This window comes from Glycine max, chromosome 12 (assembly GCF_000004515.6).
Source record: "Glycine max cultivar Williams 82 chromosome 12, Glycine_max_v4.0, whole genome shotgun sequence".
In the NCBI taxonomy this organism is placed as follows: Eukaryota; Viridiplantae; Streptophyta; class Magnoliopsida; order Fabales; family Fabaceae; genus Glycine; species Glycine max.
The window spans coordinates 1,375,512-1,395,823 of NC_038248.2; the positions used below are offsets into that span (position 1 = coordinate 1,375,512).

At 30.3% G+C, this 20,312-nt stretch overlaps 3 protein-coding genes across 5 annotated transcripts; all 3 read right to left on the bottom strand.

The window, feature by feature from the left end:
• Window positions 1-449: 449 nt before the first annotated feature.
• On the bottom strand, window positions 450-5,670 carry LOC100799213 (bifunctional dihydroflavonol 4-reductase/flavanone 4-reductase-like). 3 transcript variants are annotated; one of them, XM_041007085.1, is made up of 7 exons: window positions 5,289-5,670; window positions 4,366-4,575; window positions 4,091-4,260; window positions 3,661-3,852; window positions 2,425-2,587; window positions 1,882-2,065; window positions 450-784 (listed from the first exon to the last, which is right to left on the bottom strand). In XM_041007085.1, exons 2-7 carry the CDS (start codon window positions 4,487-4,489, stop codon window positions 631-633), a joined length of 987 nt encoding a protein of 328 aa, XP_040863019.1. In that variant the 5' UTR covers window positions 4,490-4,575; window positions 5,289-5,670; the 3' UTR covers window positions 450-630.
• Window positions 5,671-6,217: 547 nt separating this feature from the next.
• On the bottom strand, window positions 6,218-10,071 carry LOC100809326 (bifunctional dihydroflavonol 4-reductase/flavanone 4-reductase-like). Its single transcript, NM_001255393.2, is given in 6 exon segments — window positions 6,218-6,602; window positions 7,642-7,828; window positions 8,078-8,240; window positions 8,433-8,624; window positions 8,744-8,913; window positions 9,932-10,071. Coding segments are annotated over 6 exon segments (978 nt in total). The 5' UTR covers window positions 10,053-10,071; the 3' UTR covers window positions 6,218-6,457.
• Window positions 10,072-13,753: 3,682 nt separating this feature from the next.
• On the bottom strand, window positions 13,754-18,640 carry LOC100804704 (dihydroflavonol-4-reductase-like). Its single transcript, NM_001255332.1, is given in 6 exon segments — window positions 13,754-14,408; window positions 16,083-16,269; window positions 17,145-17,307; window positions 17,591-17,782; window positions 18,182-18,351; window positions 18,491-18,640. Coding segments are annotated over 6 exon segments (978 nt in total). The 5' UTR covers window positions 18,612-18,640; the 3' UTR covers window positions 13,754-14,263.
• Between the last annotated feature and the right edge of the window lie 1,672 nt (window positions 18,641-20,312).

Consider the following 20,312-nt stretch of genomic DNA (forward strand, 5'->3'; position numbering starts at 1 on the left):
TCATTGCTTAATTGTTAGTAGAAAGTAATTTAACTGTACGTTTGACTTCAGTTTTTCAAATTTGGTACCATAACTGATTTGGAATAATATTGATTTTGCAATTTGTCGAGCTAATGGAATTCGTAATGCTACTCAAGTAATGTCAACTAACATAGGATGACATGAATAATTGGTAGATAGCTTTGACCTTTATGCATGTGATCAAGAATTTGATACCAAGTCGTGGGACTAGTTCTTGGCTTCTAACCAAAAGATATGGGTTCTCCCAAAAATACACCCTCAACACCCAAACAAACTCGAGTAATGTTACATTTGATATCTTTATTTTTTCCCTATCGTACATTAACTTTCTTCAATGAATAAATCGAAGGAGATCGACGTTAGAAATCACGAGAGGTTTGTACTCGAACATTGTACAGTTGAAATTCATAAAAAAGGACAAAGCATAATTCGCCCAAAGTTCAGGAATTTATATACAATTTATCCTTTTATATTCGGTCCTTCATCAAACAATGTTAACCTGTTTGCAATCCATATTTTACAGTGATAATTCCTTCTGAAGCCTGACATTTATCATAGTCACAAATTGAACGTGGTTGAGATCATCGACATTTATTTATTTAGGATAGATCACGGATTAAAGTTGACAATCTTCTTTTCTCTAAAGCTTTCCACAGTCTCCCTGAGACTCACTTCCAAAGGAGTAAACTCTATTCCCAAGTCCTTTTTTGCCTTTTCTGTGGAAATCTGGTATGTTGGGATATACGGCTCATCTACCTCACACCTGATAACATTGTTGAAATTTGAGAAAGTGCAAATGTTATTAGAAAAACAAAAGTAAAAACTAAAATATTTAAATGGTAAGTGCGGGCATACAAACAAAAGTATGTGTAGGTAGAATTAATATGAAAGAAACCAATCGCCCATGATTCTTATGTATGGAACTCAACATTTGCGGGATCATTTTTTATTGGTCAAATGATGTATACTGGGGTTTCAAGGTTGTACCCCCCACAAGTTGTAGTTGTAGGGATTACATCTTCGAAGTTGTTACACTTGATCTTATCTGAAGAAATATAATTTTGTTGCGATAACTCTTTGAATACACACACACAATTACATCTCTAAATGAAGGTTACTCTATATGTTTAATCAGATGGCAATCATCTAAGATGATAAATACTGCAAGAAGCAATCACTAGGAAATATAACAATGAAAACAAGAAAGATAATTTCAGCTTCAAAATAATGAAATATCTCTAGGCTAGTACCAAATTTAACAAGGTTGTTTTTTTAAAGAATCAAAGGGCAAATGAATGAGGAGTAAACCTCCAAATTAGTCATAAAAAATGTATGTATCAGACAATTTAGTCCTTGAGATTTTAAAACCTCTTCTTTAATCCTTGATTTTATAAGGACATCCCCTTTAGCCCTTTTTGTACAAAAACGACAGTAAAAGACAATTAAAATGAATGACATTTTGTGAAGTCAAGGACTAATGTTTTGGTATAACATTGAACAAACATCACTAAAGTCCTGTTTAGGAAAACTTCTCAACAAGTACTTTTTAAGAGAAGAAATAAGAAGGTAAAATGAATAAAATTTCTTACATAACTAAATATCAAAGTTATGTACCTTAACTTTTGAAAAAGTTAAATAACAAAACTCCTGGAAAAAAGTGAAGCTGTGTAAATTGATTTTAACTAAGGAGAGAAATTTGATTTATTTTATCATCTTATTTTTTGTCGTATAAATATTTATCCAAACTGAATCTTTTCATTTTCAGCTTGAGTTGAGTTTTCAAACAAGCCCGTAAAATGCTCTCAAAAGGAGTTTCAATAAATGGGGATCCCAATTCATGTATTAGAAAATTATACTTACTTATCTGGAATTTGTAATGTGGGGTACAGACCACGTAAAATCGTAGCAAGTTCAGAGTAGTGTATGACTCTCTCAACCAAACAATATCTTCCACTAGCTGAAGCAATTTCATAGGCCAGAATATGAGCATTAGCAACATCTTTCACATCGACCCATCCAAAAGATTTATTTGGAAATGGTTTACCTGCAATAAATAAGTTAAACGGTGTGCTTGTTTGGCAAATATACAAAATCAATTCTCCCACCATGACACACTTTCTAATATAAAATTAATGGTTGAGATTTAGGTAGACATATATCTAAATTACATATTATGCACATACCTTAAACATAAAGTTTAACTAAGAATTGTAGTTATTACATCGTCATTTTCTTATAATATTTCCCTTTTCATTTCCATATTTCCTGTTTCCTTTTGTCTATTAAGTTGGCACAGCAAAACCGGTTTAGTTGGAACACAACTTGTAATCCAAAATTCCAGATGCAGGAAAAGGAATAACAGAATTTTTATACAGCACAACTTCATGAGTAAATACTAATTACCATTTATTAGGTTTAAAATTGGCTCAACACTTTCATTAATCTCTGGTTGTAAGAGAGGTCCTGCCACCATAGTTGGGTTAATAGAAATCATGTCAATGCTGTTTTCATTTACAAATTTCCAGGCAGCATCCTCAGCCAAAGTCTTTGAAAGTGTGTACCACAACTGAAGACACAAATATGAAATGGCAAGAAAATTAGCAACCATGGTAGCATACTATAGAAGACATTATTAAAATACTATAGAAGACATTATTAAAATTAGCAACCATGAATGCAAGATTGACAGTAGTAAACAGTTGTTGAATAATGTTGAAACTTGAAACAGTTTAAAAAGTTGTATGGACCATGGGCCTGTTGGGTAAACTTCTCCAAAAACACTTATAGGAGAAAAAAATAAAATAAGCTTCTCCATAAGCTAATATTAGCTTATGCTAAGTTAATATAAGCTTTTAGAGAAGCTAATAGAATAGAGCTTCTACAAATTAGCTTTTTTGGTTTATGGATAAGCTCATTTCATTTTTCCATTTTATTTTCTTCTCCCATACCATAAGTGCTTATGGATAACTTTATCCAAACAAGCCCCCCATATCTACAGTGGCACCAACACCGGTAGTGGGGGTGTCAAAGTGGAGTTAGGGACAGCAGCAGTGGGGTGGATGTCAAGGCATTTGATGAATAACATTGGCCAAGGTTCAATGGGAGTATATTTATTACTTCACTGTCTGTTTCTCCTTTTTAATGCACATTTGTCTCGTGGCAAAACATGGTACGGAGGAGACAAAACTGGAAGTGAATGATAAAAGTGTGTTGCACAATACATCATGGGCACTAGTGTCACATTACTTACTAAGTAAACTGAACTAGTAAATCAATCTTGCAAACTAACATTTAGGCATGATATACACTTCAATATAATTGGAAAACAACTGCTTTTCACTCTGTTCCTTCAGGGGAAAGTAATGTCTTTTTTTGTAGTTTAAGACACATGCCATAATCTAATAGTGCCTAAATATCCCCTGCCCTTGGAATTATCATGTCTCACATTCATGATCAGCAAACACACATTTTATGCTATTCACATGTAGTGGTAAGATGCATAAATGTTGTGTTAGATAAAAATAAATGGCATTCAATTCCTAACTTTGAACAATGTAGTGGTAACAAAATGACATATTCCACCTGCATAGGCTTCAGGTTTTTCATTTCTAAAGAAATTTGAGCAAAAATAGCACAAACCTCTAATTCCCTACAGACATCTGGATCTGAAAACCATGTCTCATCAACTACCACTTGAGGAGTTTTAGGTCTTCGATTAAATGCAACTGCAGAAATAGAAGAAGTTAAAACAACCCGTTTGACAGATGGTGATTTTGCACATGATTTGAGAACATTAAGAGTTCCCTTCACTGCAGGATCAAGCAATTCAGCCTGAAATAAGGAAAACAAAAGTCAACAGAGGATAAACAGGCAAATTTTTTTCTTTCAAAATAAGCAGGATAAACAGGCAATGCTTAGAAAAGGTAACAAAAAGGTAATTTCCAATCAGGACTACAAACCTTTAAAAAATGTCTAACATGAGGGGGAAAAAATGCAGCTAAGTGAATCACATTATCTATCAACCAATACCATCAAACTAGAATAGAATAGTATTATGTGCTAGTACTACCTGTGGGTCGTTGACAACAAAACGGACAGGTGAAGCAGTATGAAAAACACCATGACAGCCTTCCACAACAGAGTCAAAGGAACCTTCTTCCAACAGATCTGCCTTAAACAGCTGCAACCTCTCTTTTGCGCCCTCAAGTTTAACCAAGTGATCTACCTTTTTCAGATTACCTGCACACACAATTGCACATTCATTAATTCATGTATGCCTCTAGCTCTACCCAGTTGAAACAAGAAGAAGACAATAATAAATTAAAATAGGGATATGGAAGTGACTTGGGTAGCGAACGGTGGCCCTGACAGTGTAACCACGTTGGAGAAGGAATTTGACGATCCATGAAGCTATGAAACCAGAAGCACCCGTCACACACACCACCTTTCCTGCGTTGTTGTTGCTCATTGATCCTATCTATACCTATTCAACCCAACACACACCCCTTTCGTTTCTCTCACCTACCCTTCACCAACAAAGACACTTTCATTTCCCTGCAAAAGCAACCAAAAATAGACTTCCACAATCTCAACCAACCAAATTAAACTAGAATTTGAAATCAGAACATGAAATAGTCCACAAATTTCTCATTCCAATAACAGTAAAAAGAAACAAGTCAGTCAGTCGATGTAAATCAGTAAGAACAATTTCCAGCAATCCACTGAAGCAGAAGGGAAAGTGTTATCGCATGAGCAACCAATCACACTCACAGAGCATCATCAAACAAAAATACCTCAAATCAAAAGAACTAAAGTTCCCAACCATTCATAAACGTAAATTAATTGCTACCACCACAAATCCTAAACTTCCTCCTCACCTTTCGAACTGGAAACGCCTCGGTCTGCGTTCCTCCTTTTTCTATCACATCAGATATTCTTTTAGCGACAAATATTAATATAGATATTGCAACTTCTATTTCATTATTTCCATTAGCTTTTTAGTTTTTACCAACCAAAATTTATTTTCACATTTTTATTAAATTCCATCTCTGCTACTTGGACTTACAAATTTCATTTTAATTCCGACTCACATACATTTAATCAGTATATTTTTTTTTAACCCAGTTCAATTATAGTTGCAAATACAATTATTAAAATTATCAATTAGAATAGTAGCAAATAAAAAAATATATTAATATTTATTTTTGCAATTAAAGGAAATTGGAGAAATAATAAAATAAAATAAAACAGGATGTTACAACCATCACCTTAACTGGAGCATATGAGACTTTAGAGTTGGTCTTCCCTTTGTATTTAAAGAAAATACTTGATAAGGTGTATTTTGTTTTTCTTTTTCCCTCTATTTTCTCTGCTCCTAGTGTGCCTCCTGTCTTCTTTCCATCTTTCTCCTGCGACCGAGAAGTACATAAGGGAGATTGTATTTCTGCTGTGTCCAAGCGAGGGCTCACTCTAGCTCATGGGATCACTCCGCTTTTGTGAGGAACTATGCTATGTATCTGGATCAGAGGCTTGAGTTGATGCTCTTTGATAGAAAAAGAACAGATCATAACAATGGGAAGAGAGTGACATGAGATGCTGTTTGACAAGAGGATAATGAATGATCTTTTTTGACAATTGATAGTATGTGTCTGTACAGTGATCGATTTTGCATGTGTGATATTTAGTATGTTGCTATTGGTGTTCATAAATATATATGTTCTATTTTTTAAACATGAAATCTCTATCTTTGGTTATTTTGTTAGACTTCGATTCATAATCCTCATTTTCATTTCTTACACTGCGTGCAACATTAACTATTTGCAATATATTTAGTTGCATTTTATTTATGATTTTGGATATAAAGTCAAAGTCTTTTTGAGAGATTCTCTATTCAAAAAAAATTATATATCTCTAATAAAAAAATTCTTAAAAACACTTCTAACTTGTATCCAAGCATACTCTTAATTTGTTGTTGAAATCTTATTATTTTCATGAATTTTTGGTACCCAAATTTAAACTATGTTTTTGAAGGTTCTTTTGGAATTAGCTTTAAGGCTCCTGAGGATTTTTTATAATTAAAAGTTTAGAATATTTTATAGAATTAGTGTAAAAAAATCAACTGTTAATATTATTAAACAATATATTCTTAATATTCTTATAAGTCGGAATAGCTATTGTAGTAATTGACAAGAATATATTTGGACTAGAAATAGCCTGATACTTAATTATTATCTTTTTATACCACACGTTGGTTTCCTTCATGAGTACAAACCGAAATAAAACCAACAATTAATCTTGTTTTATTACAACACACAAGCTTGACATTTCAGTACAATAGTTTATTTTCAAGCAATGAGATTCTAAAACCAGAACCACAAACGAAACACCGTTGAGATTCTCAACGTGTTCACTCCTGATCAAGCAGAGATATCAGAGACTAAAAGTTGGCAAAGTTCTTTTCTTTCAAAGTTTCCACTGTCTCTCTAAGACTCACTTCCAAAGGAATAAATTCAATCCCCAAGGTCTTTGCCTTTTCTTTGGAAACCTGAAATGTTGGTACATAAGGCTTATCGTCTGCAGACCTACATGAATGAGAAAATGCTATTAGTCTTAGAAAAATAAAAAGATAGTTTTTGGCAAAAAGAATAATAATCTTTAACTATAAATATTGACATACAAAAAAAAAAATGATCCTTTTTTCATTCATAAAATGATGTGCCATTTATGTTTCAATAACCAATTAATCACCCATGATTTTTATACCTTCAGCGCGAGTACTCAACATCTGTATTATATAGCCTATATATTATTAAATTTGCTATACTTGAGCTTATCTTGAAAAACACATTATTCCTAAAGTTTGTATGATTATAGAAGTGTAACTTTTTTTTTTATACGTATAGTTTAGGATTTTAGTTTTATTAATGAACAAAATAAATATTAAAAAAATCATCTCTAAAATGGATTTAATCTAAAAATAACTTTTAGATACTAAGGGTCACACAAAAAAAACTATATATGTTCTATGATAAATTTGAAGTGTTTAATTTTCGTGCACTATCTTTTTATTAGGTCAACCAATTACAATTCATATTATTAGGTTCTTTGACTTAAAATAAGCAAAATTAGTCATATTTCATAACAATAAAATGACAATCCAAAAAAGTACTGTACTATTACTTATGATAAGCCCTCGTGCAAAATGATCAAAATACATGACATTAACATTAAACTAGACTAGACACAAAAGGAATACTAAACTCCATGCTTAATTCAATAGATAGACATCATCTAACAAGACAATATACTGCAAACAATTATTAAAGCAGAAAAACAAGAGATAATTAGTGCTTCAAAATAATTAAATATCCTAGGCTAGCTAAAAGATATGAGGTCATTTTACATTGAGACGGGGGAAAAAAGTGTAGAATTAGTGTGTACTTTTGAATTCATTCATCAAACAAACATAGCTACAGCAAGTCCAATGTTTATTTAATCTTCTCATTTTCAGCATTGAATCAAGTTGCAGACAAACCAGAAAAGCATTCACTAAATGGGAATCCGAATTCATATAATATTATTTACAAGCATTGAAGGAATTACAGAAATAAATAAACTTACTTTTCTGGAATTTGATATGTCGGGTACTGATCACGTAAAATCCTGGCGAGTTCAGAGTAGTGTGCCACTCTCTCAACTAAACAATATCTTCCACTAGCTGAAGCAATCTCATATGCCTGAATATGGGCGTTTGCAACATCTTTCACATTGATCCATCCATATGTATCATTTGAAAAAGTTTCTGAACCTGCATCAATCAAATCAATCATATATTTTGTAAAACAACACGACAATTCTTGTCCGGCATGCACATAATATATTCTGTTTCCCTTTTAAATTTCACTTGAGACCGAAAAGCAGTTGAGTTGGATTTGGTTTGGAAATTGGAATACATCATCATAATGTAAATTGTAATGTAACTCAGATGCAGAGAATTAAAGCTGATATTAGAATTCAATTGCAGCATAAGATCATGGAGTGGATGAACCATAATTACCATTTATTAGGTTTAAAATAATAGCAGCACTAGTGTTAAGCTCTGCTTGCAAAAGAGGCCCTACAACCATTGCTGGGTTAACAACAACCAAGTCAAGGTCGTTTTCTTTGGCAAATTTCCAGGCAGCATCTTCAGCCAAAGTCTTTGAAAGTAAATACCACAGCTGACAACACAAATATCAAATGGCTACAAAGTTAACCACAATACTAACACATCATAGTCACACTAAATAGTAGTACTAATTATTACTTTTCTGCTCATCGGAACAAATACATTAGAAAATGGATGTTTATATGGAAAACGTGTTATTCAATTGCAACTTTTGAATATGGATTAGGAAAAAGAAAACACATACCTTTAATTCCCTACAGTAATCTGGATCAGACCACCAGGTTTCATCAACTACAACTTCAGGACTTTTAGGCCTTTTATTATATGCAACTGCAGCCACAGAAGATGTTAAGATGACTCGTTTCACAGATGGCGATTTTACACATGATTTAAGAACGTTAAGAGTTCCCTTCACTGCTGGGTCAAGTAGGTCAGCCTGAAATCAGAAAAACAACTTAGTTAAAATTGAATACTCATTTGAATTTTGACCATGAAATCATACCACATTCAATTATTAATTTATGAACAAATTAAAGCAAAACGGAATAAAGGAACCTGTGGGTCTTTGACGTTGATAATAAAAGGAGAAGCAGTATGAAAGACGCCATCACAGCCCTCAACAATGGAGTCAAAAGAATTTTCACCCAAAAGATCTGCCTTAAAAAGGTGCAGTCTCTCCTTTGCACCTTCAAGTTTTAGCAAATGTTCTACCTTCGTGTGATCATCTGCAGGCAATGAATTCACTCATTCACGATGTTACTCAATTTAGTCACCACGATTACTATTAATCATAGGGACCATATAATCTACATTCTAGACTATTATCTTTGTTTTCTCTTGTTGAGAAGAAAATAGTATTTAAAATTTGTTTGGATAAATTTCTTAAAAAAAACTTATAAGAGAAAATTAATTAAAAATTAAAATGATAAACTCCTCAAACGGGTTATAATTAAATAAAATTAATTATTTTATTTAATTTATCTAAAAGTTGATTTTAATTTATATATAGGCTAATTTTGACTTATAAGAAACATTACATGTATCATCTTGTATTCTCTTCTTTGGGTGTTCATTGAAAAATTGATTTAAAAGATAATGTTAATCATTTTACTAAAAGAATACACACTTAAAAAAAGTAGAGCTAGTAATAAATTGAACCAATTCATATAATTTGAGACTTAATTCATTGAAGTTGATTTATAAACCAAATAAATTAAATTTGAATTAAAAATTTAACTAGTTAAATAGATGAGTTAAACTTGAATCATAAATAATTCAAAAATATTTTGATTCCTTATTATATATATATATATATATATATATTGAATAACATATTTTACATTAATAAATTTGTATAATTTCTTTTTTTAATTATTTCATGTTTATTTTATTTTGCATGAAATAAATAAAAACATGTAAAATAATTATAATTTTAAAGTAAATCAAGCTTAAACCAATTTGAGTTGTAAAAAATTTTATATCAAATTTAAATGAGTTTTGAGTTGAAGTAATTTTTATGGAATTTTACTAAGATAGCTTGACTTGTTTTTTAAACTTTTTTGTTATGTAAGATGTACGTTTTATTAACTGAAAGAAGAGATTCCAAGAACACTTACATCAGAATTAATCAAATAAAAAATTTGGAACTATTAAAGAAAATATCAAGACTAACAAAAAACTAAAAGGCAGAGAAAGAAAGAGAAAAAAGAATATCGGTGAATAGAAAGAAGAGAAAGCACGGACTTGGGTTTCGAACAGTGGCCCTGACAGTGTAACCACGTTCAAGTAGGAACTTGACAATCCATGAAGCAATATAACCGGCAGCACCGGTGACACACACCAACTTCCCTGCACTGCTGCTCATATTCTTCAACTTTCTTTTCAACGGTGTTCGCTTGCATCCCATTATATAGAGCCCTGTCTTTGACCAAATACTCAAATGTGAATTGCCTTTGCCTTTTTCCACCAACTAAAGCCAAACTTGCTTTCTTAAACTAAACAATAAACATATACTGTATGCTTCGATTCATTGATTCTAGTCTCCAATAGGTAACCTTATTTTAAAAATTGATTGTGACATTACTACTTTTATTTCGAGTAATAAAAATACTTTTAGATATAAAATGTATTTTTATAAGATATTTTACTTAATTTTTTATTTTTTTATTAATTAAAAAATTTATTTAATATTTAATAAATAAATTTTTCTAGCAGTTTTTAACGTTTTTTTTAAACACTACTTTAAATAGTATTTTATAAAATTCTAATTTCTAAATTTTTATATTTTATTCTTTTTTATCTTTAAAAATTTATTATATTTTTTTCAATCTTTTTTATTTAAGGTAAAATTTATTTATTTTTATATTTTTCAATTACAGATGATTTTATTAAACATTTGTGATTAAATAAGATATTTTTCCTGCTTTCAACTAATTTTCAATTTTCAACTAACTAGCTTTTGAGTTAGTTTTTCAATTAATTTTGAACATAATATATATACTTTTATTTGGAATTCATATTAGAGGAGTAAATTATACAAAATTTCCTATTTGATATTTTTATTAGTTAAATTTATTTTAATGTATAATTTTCAAAATATTTGTAAATGTTGTTTAAAACATTACTTACCTATCAATATTTAATTTATCTAAAATTTATATGCATGATAATTAAGATAATATCACAACTTTCTATTTTTTTTATTTTATAAAAATATTTTTTAAAAAATGAATGTAAAACAATTAATCTTTTGAATAATCTCCCCACGGTAATTTAATATTATATTAAAAAGTATTTTTGTCAATACAAAGTAACACGATATTACTTTTATTTCAAGGGAATTAAATTCCGACCTTGAATTTACTTGAAATATGCCAAATTAATAACTCACAGTCAAAATTTATTCTCTAATTTGAAATTTTGACTTCCAAACGTGTAATGAAACTCGATCATACTCACATATTGTTAAATGATTTGTTGTGAAATAAGGTATGTAAACTGTTATAAATCCATATAAAAAATAATTAGCGATGGAGTTTGCTAAAGGACTATAGCAGGCCAAATCATTAACAACATATTTGGTTTAGAAAAGAGAAATCATTTGAAAATGATGAAAATAAGTGATAGAATTTAGTAGGTAAGAATTAAAGAAAAAATAATTTTAAAATTGGTGAAACATATACTATACTAACTCTAACATATTTTCACTCATATCTTTGTCTTTTTTATTTATATTTTTTTTTATTTCCCTTCAGCCAAACATCTTTATTTTCCTACTTTATTTATTACCTATTTTTACTTTCTCTTTTTATTTTCATCGTCACTTATTTTTCTGCTCTCTATCAAACAGGGCCTAAATGTTTCTTAACCATTGATCCAATAATTAATTAAAATTGGATTAATTATTGAATCGATGAAAATATTATTTTGTTTCCGTCGATGAAAAGATTAATTAGTTTATAGTTCATAATTTTAATCGTGAATAATATAGAAATAAGTTTTAAACATATTTTAAACATATACTATACTAATGCTTTTTTTTTTTTATCAATTCTTTGAGTTGTTCAAACCAGTAAGATTGATTCGCCATTTAACTAATCTAATTTGACCTTTCCATCTTGGATTCTTTTGACTAAATCATGAAGGATTAAAAAAATGTCTACAAAGTTGATCAGATAAATAAGATAATTTTCTATGTTCTGTTTGGACGAGAGAGAAAAAGTATTAAAATATAGTTTTTTTTTTACAGAGTATTAAAATATAGATAATAATATTTTTTGTTATTTATTTGAAGAAAAAAAATATTTGATTTTTAGAAATAAAAAATTTAAAGTTTTTTCATGATTCTTTTTATTTCCTTTTCAATTAATACCTAACGAGTAGGTTTGAGTAGTTTGTATAAGTAAATTTATTATCCCCTTCGTATGTAAAAAAGAAAAAAGAAAAAGAAACAATAGCAGTTGAATATGATTGCCCAGCACTGTGCATGACGTGTGCGCTTACATGTATTTTACTATTTTAAAGTATTGCTAGGTAATCATGCACAATTCCGTTGGGTAATATTAATATAAAATTTGCTAGGGTTCTTTAATAAATCGTTTATTATGTTTTAGATAAATAAATAATTAGGTGTGAGACAGTGCGATGCCCATATTATTCAGGCAACACTATAATGTCAGTCTTTTTTGTATGGACTCATTGGTCTGTATCTTTAAACGATTTAAGTATAATAATTGAAATATAAAATAGTTTTTGTCTCTATACGTCTCCTTCTCAAGCAAATTGCACATATCCGACGAAACTTCAGATGTAAACTATTAATTTCATCCCTTAAATATTATTTTATTTTAATCTAAAATAATAAAAATATTAAATATCTATCAATTTAAATTTTACATTAATATATTTATTAATATCTAGAGACTAATTTAAATAAATTTTCAATATTTATAAAACTATTTAATTTACTATGATTTTTAATATTTTAGATATTATTCATATGCTATGGTGCTATTTATAATAAATAAGTTATAATATAAAATACACTTTAATTCTATTTTTTTTAAAGGACCGGAGGGAATAATCTGTTCATTTAAAAAAAAAAACTATTTACGAGATAAAATAATCTCCTTAGATACACCTGTTTGTTATTTTGCTCACGCGCGACATCTGTCTACCCAAATTATGATTTTATGGCTTTCTAATTGATTTCAGATCACTAAACGTAATTAAAATATGTACTCAATTTTTAATTTAATCATATATTTCATATTAAAAGTTAAAACATATGTTACAATATAAGAAAACGGTTTTGATATCTAACTAGGACAAATATGAGTTGATTTGGCTTGAGTCATTTCACTCATTTGGTTAGTATATATATAATTTTCTTTTAAAAAATGTTTAATAAAATATAAAAAATGATATTTTTGTTATAAAATGCATAAAGTTCATGATAAAAAGTCATTAAAAAATATATAAAGTATTAAAATAGCAATTACTAGTAGAAAATGCTTATCAAGATTCAACTAAAAGAAATCTTTTTTTTAGAAAAAAATAAAAATACTATCAAGTTGGGTCATATAATCTAAAAAATAGCACTCAAATCAATTGAAATCTACTTCTATTTAATGTGTTATTATTATGTCATAGGTATACAATGTTTTTTTAATTTTTTTGATAACTAATTTTTCTCAAAAATATGATTTATTACCTTTAACAAAGTCTTTTTTTTAATTATAATTTTTTTCATCTATATAATTTGAAGTTAAGACTTTGTTTAAAAGATATATTTAAATCTAGTGTTACTCGAATTAAGGTTGGTATGTATAATGTCTATTAATTTAAATTTCTAAGAGTTTAAAATTAATTAAAAAATTAGCATAGTAATCAAAGAGAATAATATATTTGGACCACAAATAGCTTGATACTTATTAGAAGCTCATACTATAAGTTGTTTATCTTCACGAATCAGGAGTACAAACCGAAATAAAACCGAGAAGTAATATTTTATTACAAACTTTAAATTTCTTTAGCAAACAACAATAATTCAAGGGACCAGAATCATTGACGAAATGCCATTGAGATTATCAACGTGAAATGCCATTGAGTACAATAATTTTTTTAGCAAACAACAATAATTTATTTTAAAGCATAGAGGTATTAAAACCAGAATCATTGACGAAATGCCATTGAGATTATCAACGTTCACTCCTGATCAAGGAGAGACATGAAGAAATAAAAATTGGGAAACTTCTTGTCTTTCAAGCTTTCCACAGTCTCCCAAAGACTTACTTCCAAAGGAATAAATTCAATCCCCAAGCTCCATTCAAATTCAAGGGACCACCCTAAAAATGCCTCTTTTTCTACCTTAAAGATATAGAAATTTCCACAATTGTAAATGCAAAGCAAATTCATAAGTTCAAAACAAATTCAATCCGACTTGTATATTTTGATTAATACAAGCCTTATTTCGCATTAATAATTTCCCCTTAAGCATGGAGTTTCTGAAACCAAAATCACTGACTAGACAAAGTTAGTGTTATCAATATTTATTCTTCTAGGAGATATCACGAACTAGAAGTCCACAAACTTCTTTTCTTTTAAACTTTCAACTGTCTCCCTGAGGCTCACTTCCAAGGGAATAAATTCAACTCCCAAGCTCTTTGCCTTTTCTTTGGAAACCTGAAATGTTGGCATAAAAGGCTCATCGTCTTCACACCTGATAGCATTGTTAAGAAAGTGAAGATGTTATTAATTAGATAAATCACAAGAAAAAAATCACTCCTTAAATATAAAATATAATTGATGAACACACCAATAAGTTTGGCCAAGTTGTGGTTAAAAATATGATCCCCCCCCTCCCCCTAGTTTAAGTGTTTTCCTTTTTTGAATTTCGTATGTATCTTAACATCTATCATATGTAGAACTATTCTTTCAGACGTATATATAACAATTTGGTTGGGCAACCTTTGTCAAAAGGGGCTTTTTCAAAGATCACTTTTGCTATCTCCGGAAGTCCAATTCACTTACCAATATACTCAATCCTTATGAGAATTATTGTAATATCAAAAAGAACATTTGTTATAATTAGTACTGGTTGGTTTGAATTATAGCAAATGCTAATACTGCGTGAAACTATTGCCATGAGATAATTTCAATAAGGCTCGATTGGTTGTAATCCTCCATTAAACAAAGGTTACAATATCAACTTCAACACAGTCTTTTCAATTTTAATCATGTAATTGACTTTTCAAACTAGACAGTAAATAAACATTAGAAGTTATATATCTATATTAATTTTTGGAGTTATAGAAATACTAAATGAGAAATCCCCAACTTAGTTATGAAATCATTCTTGATTTATAATTAGGCATGGCAACGGGGACCGAACCCGTGGGGCCCGCCCCGGATCCACCCCGATTTTGACAGGGAAAATCCGAGTTGACCAGGATCGGGGTCGGGTTTTCCTCGATAACCAAATTCGGGGTCGGGGTCGGAGGTGGGATTCTCAATACCCGTCCCGAACCTGTACCCAAACCCGCCCCGCTAATTATTAATATATATTACACATTGAAATATGAAATTATTAGATTAAATTTTATGTTAGTGTTGAATTGAATTTTATGTTTTATTTAAAATTATATTTTTTATTTTATGAAAAATTATATTTTTTAATAAAATTTTATAAAAATGTCGGGGGCGGAGCGGGAAAAACCCGACCCCTGTCGGGGACGGGGATGTGATGTAAATATACATCTCCGTTGGTTTTGGGGGCGGGGGCGGAAAGGGAAATGGGGAGTCGGGGGTGGGGGTGGGGTAAACAAAACCCAACCCCAACCCACCCAGTTGCCATGCCTATTTATAATTAACACTCATGCTTAATTATTATACAAGATAATCCTGAAATTGTAAGGACATATCAAGTTAGTCCTTAAATCATTCTTCATTTCAGTCTTTAAGAAAATTCTCATGATTTTTATATTCTTATTTTAATTCCTTAACTAGTATTTTAGTGTTCTAAGGACAGTAACACTAACAAAACCCATACAAATTTTATAAATTTAAAGACTAATAAGATGTTTGAATATCCGTTTCCAACAATGCAAACTGGCATTCACATATTCCAAAGCATGAAACGGAGAAGCAAATTTTTTGTCACTCACGCTGATTTTAAGTTTAGTTCATTTCAAGTTTTCAACTTATAACTTAACACACTAACCTCAATACGCACCCTAAAGAACGACTAACTCAAACATTATCAAATTAAAGAACTAAACCATTTGTGCGGAGTAATTGAAGGGCCTATAAATTGCTAACTTGTTCAATAAAATATAGACTTTAAATTCTTTTAAACTGTAAATGCATTAGATTATTTTCTCATAATCAAACTTACTTGTCTGGAATCTGTAAAGTTGGGTACATATCACGTAAAATTTTTGCAAGTTCGGAGAAGTGTATCACTCTTTCAACCAGACAATATCTTCCACTAGCTGAATCAATCTCATATGCTTGAATATGCGCGTTTGCAACATCTTTCACATTGATCCACCCAAAACTATTATTTGAAAACGTTGGTGAACCTGCATCAACCAAATGAAAGAGTCACTATTATGTTAAGATACAGTACAGTTCTTGTTTGGGGGAAGAATGGAAGTGGAGTATATTACTCGTCAAGAATTTCTGGATTTGTGTGTGTAGTATAATTCATTACAAACCAATGACATGGTCAAGAAAAGATAACTCGCCAATTACATGGTTTTTCTTAAAGACTGAAATCAGAATTCATTCTCAACAAGCACTTGAAGGGCTCAAGTCTTGCATTTGTCGAAGGTCAATTCAAAGATATGGATGTTTCTCCCGTATCTTATATAGCACATAATGTTTTTTTAGTTTCTCGTAATTTAAATCAATGGTTTCATTTAGGGGATTTGACGAGGTAACTAATTAATATCGACCTTTATTATACGGGTTACATATATGAAACTTAAACTTTAATTGAAGAAGAACACAAAATATTGCACAAAATTTTGTCCTCTGATGTATGTGTAATTTTTAATCTTCATGACTACTACTATTCTACACTCCATCTTTATCTCGTCTTATTTATTTTTGTGCCTCAAAGTTAGCAAAAATGCAAACATGAAAAGACCGTTCTTAACTTCTTATTGACTTCATTATGAATTGTACTAGTACTAAACGCACACAAATCCAGGGGCATGAACCTGTGATGTGAGCCTATAAATGAGGGAACATATATAAGCTCCTCTAGCATGAAAGTAGTGTTAAATAAGTAAAATGCAGATACTATGATTAACTTCAAATTGAGCTAGAGATAGTTATATTATAAGAGTTCTTTTCTTATACTATTTCCATGTTATTTGCTTCCCTTCAATTCACTTTTGACAGAAAAGGCTTGAAGAGCATGAGACTTGATCGATCACTAAATAAAAATTACCATTGATTAGGTTTAAAATTGAAGAAGAACTTGCATTCAGCTCTGGTTGCAAGAGAGGCCCTATGGACATTGATGGGTTAATAACAACCAACTTAATGTCGTATTCGCTTAAAAATTTCCTGGCAGCATCCTCTGCCGAAGTCTTTGCAAATGCATACCACCTCTGAAAAAAAAATATAGAAAATGGTAGAAACATATTAACATACTACTACTACTACTACACATGAACAATTATTACTTTTGTGCACAATGGAATTAATGCATTGGCATTATTTCTCAATTGCAATTATTCAGAAAGAAGATGACATACCAATCAGGTAATTGGATACTGAAGTTAAAATTGAATAATTAATCAGGAAGATTAATCATGTAGCATTATTTCAAATTAATCAGATTCATTCTTCCTGGTAAACAGGAAGATTAAGACAAAAAAAAATGACACATACCTCATTTTCCCTTAAGAAGTCTGGATCCGAAAACCAAGTCTCGTCAACTACAACCTCGGGGGTACGAGGCCTTCCATTATATAAAACGGCAGCAACAGAAGAAGTTAAAATAACTTGTTTCACAGATGGCGATTTGGCACATGATTTAACAACGTTAAGGGTTCCTTTAATCGCTGGATCAATTAACTGATTCTGAAAAAATAAGGAAAACAAAAATTTAAAAGCAATCAACAAGAAAACTGATCTATTTTGAAATCAATTAATAAAATAAACTTGCCTTATAAATTTTGTTTGGGTCTAACTCAACTAATACAACTAACTTATAAGAAGTTGAGTTGTCTTTCATTTATATACACTAGTTTGACCATATCTATAGTAGATATGGGATCTCAAACACTTTCAACTTAAAAAAGAAATGCTAACTAAAACATAACACATTCTGCATGTAATAAGAGATTGAGTACAAATGATTAATATATTGAAGTTAAGGTTGAATTGTTAGGTTAGTACTGAAATTTAATTATTAACAGAAACAATTTTTTATCAACCTTTACTTATGAAATACATGAAAAAATGTAGAATGAAATGAACCTGTGGATCAGTAACAATGAAATGAACGGGTGAAGCAGTATGAAAGACACCATCACAACCCTCAAAAGCAGAGTCAAAGGAACCTTCTTCCAGCAGATCTGCCTTAAAGAGATGTAGCCTCTCCTTTGCACCATCAAGTTTGAGCAAGTGATCAACCTTTTCGGGTTTAGCTGGATGGATCAATAAACATAAAAATCGTCAGTCAAGTTAATTAATGATGTTAATTGAAAACAAGTAAGTAGAACAATTAAAATGACAAGAATTAATATATATTTGGTTAATCATATCTAAGGTGAAAGAGGGGCTAACATGGGTCGCGAACAGTGGCCCTGACAGTGTAACCACGTTGGAGAAGCAGTTTGATGATCCATGAAGCAATGAAACCAGAAGCACCAGTCACACACACCACTTTTCCTGAGTTGCTGCTCATCTTCTTTCTTCCTTACTTTAAAAAAAAAACACCCTACTTTCAAGTTTTGCTCCACTTATTCCTACTTAAAGAGATTATGATATTTAATTAATCATTAAAAGTAAAACACCAAATTTACTCTTTAACTACTATTATTATCTTCTCTTTTCTAAATTTTCAAATATGCACGCCAACTGAAGTAGACCATATTGCATTAGTAGTCAACTGGGCATGTATTTTATTAAACTAAATTGACGCTGACATGCTTTTTAAACATTATTTTTTCGTTGGCAAATTTCTGTTGTAAACTTGTAGTAGTACATTGTTGACCAAAATGTTCCCTGCTTACAAATTAATTTGTTTTTTTTCTTTTTTTTTCTCTGCTTCGTATATGATTGTTCGATTAAATTACTGACATGATGAAGGGGCGGCATTCCAAGGGTTTTTAATTCAATATTATATGTGCATTTAAAAAATATTAAAAGTTTAAATTTATTGCAAAATAAGATATCAAGTCCCCTTAATAAAAAGAAAAGAAATAGTGAGAAATAAGATTAATAAAAATAAAGAAAGTGAATGCAAATCATTAAGAAATAAAATGAAAAAAGTGTTTGATTTTAAGAGAAATATAGAAAGATAGATAGATGGAATGAAAATATATGGAAAATAGAATAAAAATAATCAATGAACCTCGTTTTTTTTAAAAGGTAAAGTTGTATTATATATATATAATTGTAGCAAAAGCTACATGCACAAGGTGTACATATACCAAAGATCTAACAATCTAAGTTACATGTATTTCAAAAAGTCAATAATAAAAAAAAAACACCTCAATTCTCCTTCTCCCAGCACAAAGGTCTACTTATATCAGAAGGTTTTCACAGACAAGAAGTCATGCACATAACCAGATTTAAGTACCAATCTGATATGAAAATGTAATGACATTTCTTACGCTTGTATAGTAGTCATCATTGCCATGTAATAAAGCGTATGAACTCAAACTTTAGCAACCTTGACAGCTTGTTGACGACATGCGCGATTATTTCTTGCGTTCCAAATGTTCCACATTGTTGCATGCCAAATCACATGGCTGCATTTGTTTTTTGTCCTTCCAGAAATCAAGTGATCAAATTGTTCATCCAACTGAGTTTGTGGAATCAGTTTTCAGTAACCATCAGCATGTTTTCATTCACAAAAATGTTCTTTTTTTTTTCTCAACACCCCCAACCAACATAGTCAACTCACATCAACTGCACACGTGCACCATGAACCATCTCCATCTCCAACATCCAAAGAGCACCACGATTTCCGATCAGTAGTAAATCGATCGGAACATGAGCCAAGTAAATTAAAGTGCCATTCAATATTAGTTTACTAAAAGCCTTACCAATTTTCTTGGTCCACGCCGGTTTAACTTTTAAATTACAAGTTGTTTAAGCTTCTTAAACAATTATTTAAATTACAGTTGTTTAAATTAATAATTATTTTTTGCTGATTTGTTTAAATTAATACTACACAACAAGTTTGTGAAACAATTATTTATTTTAAAAAATAATATTTTTTTCTCTCCAAATAACATGTATCTCCGGTACGTGAGAGTGTTGTAAAAAAGTAATTATGCCGTTTAAATTTGATTAGATGGATTTGTATCTATCTATAATTCAGTCAAAAGATAGTTTTCACATAAAATTTCTTAATAAAAAATGGGATTTGGTAGAAATT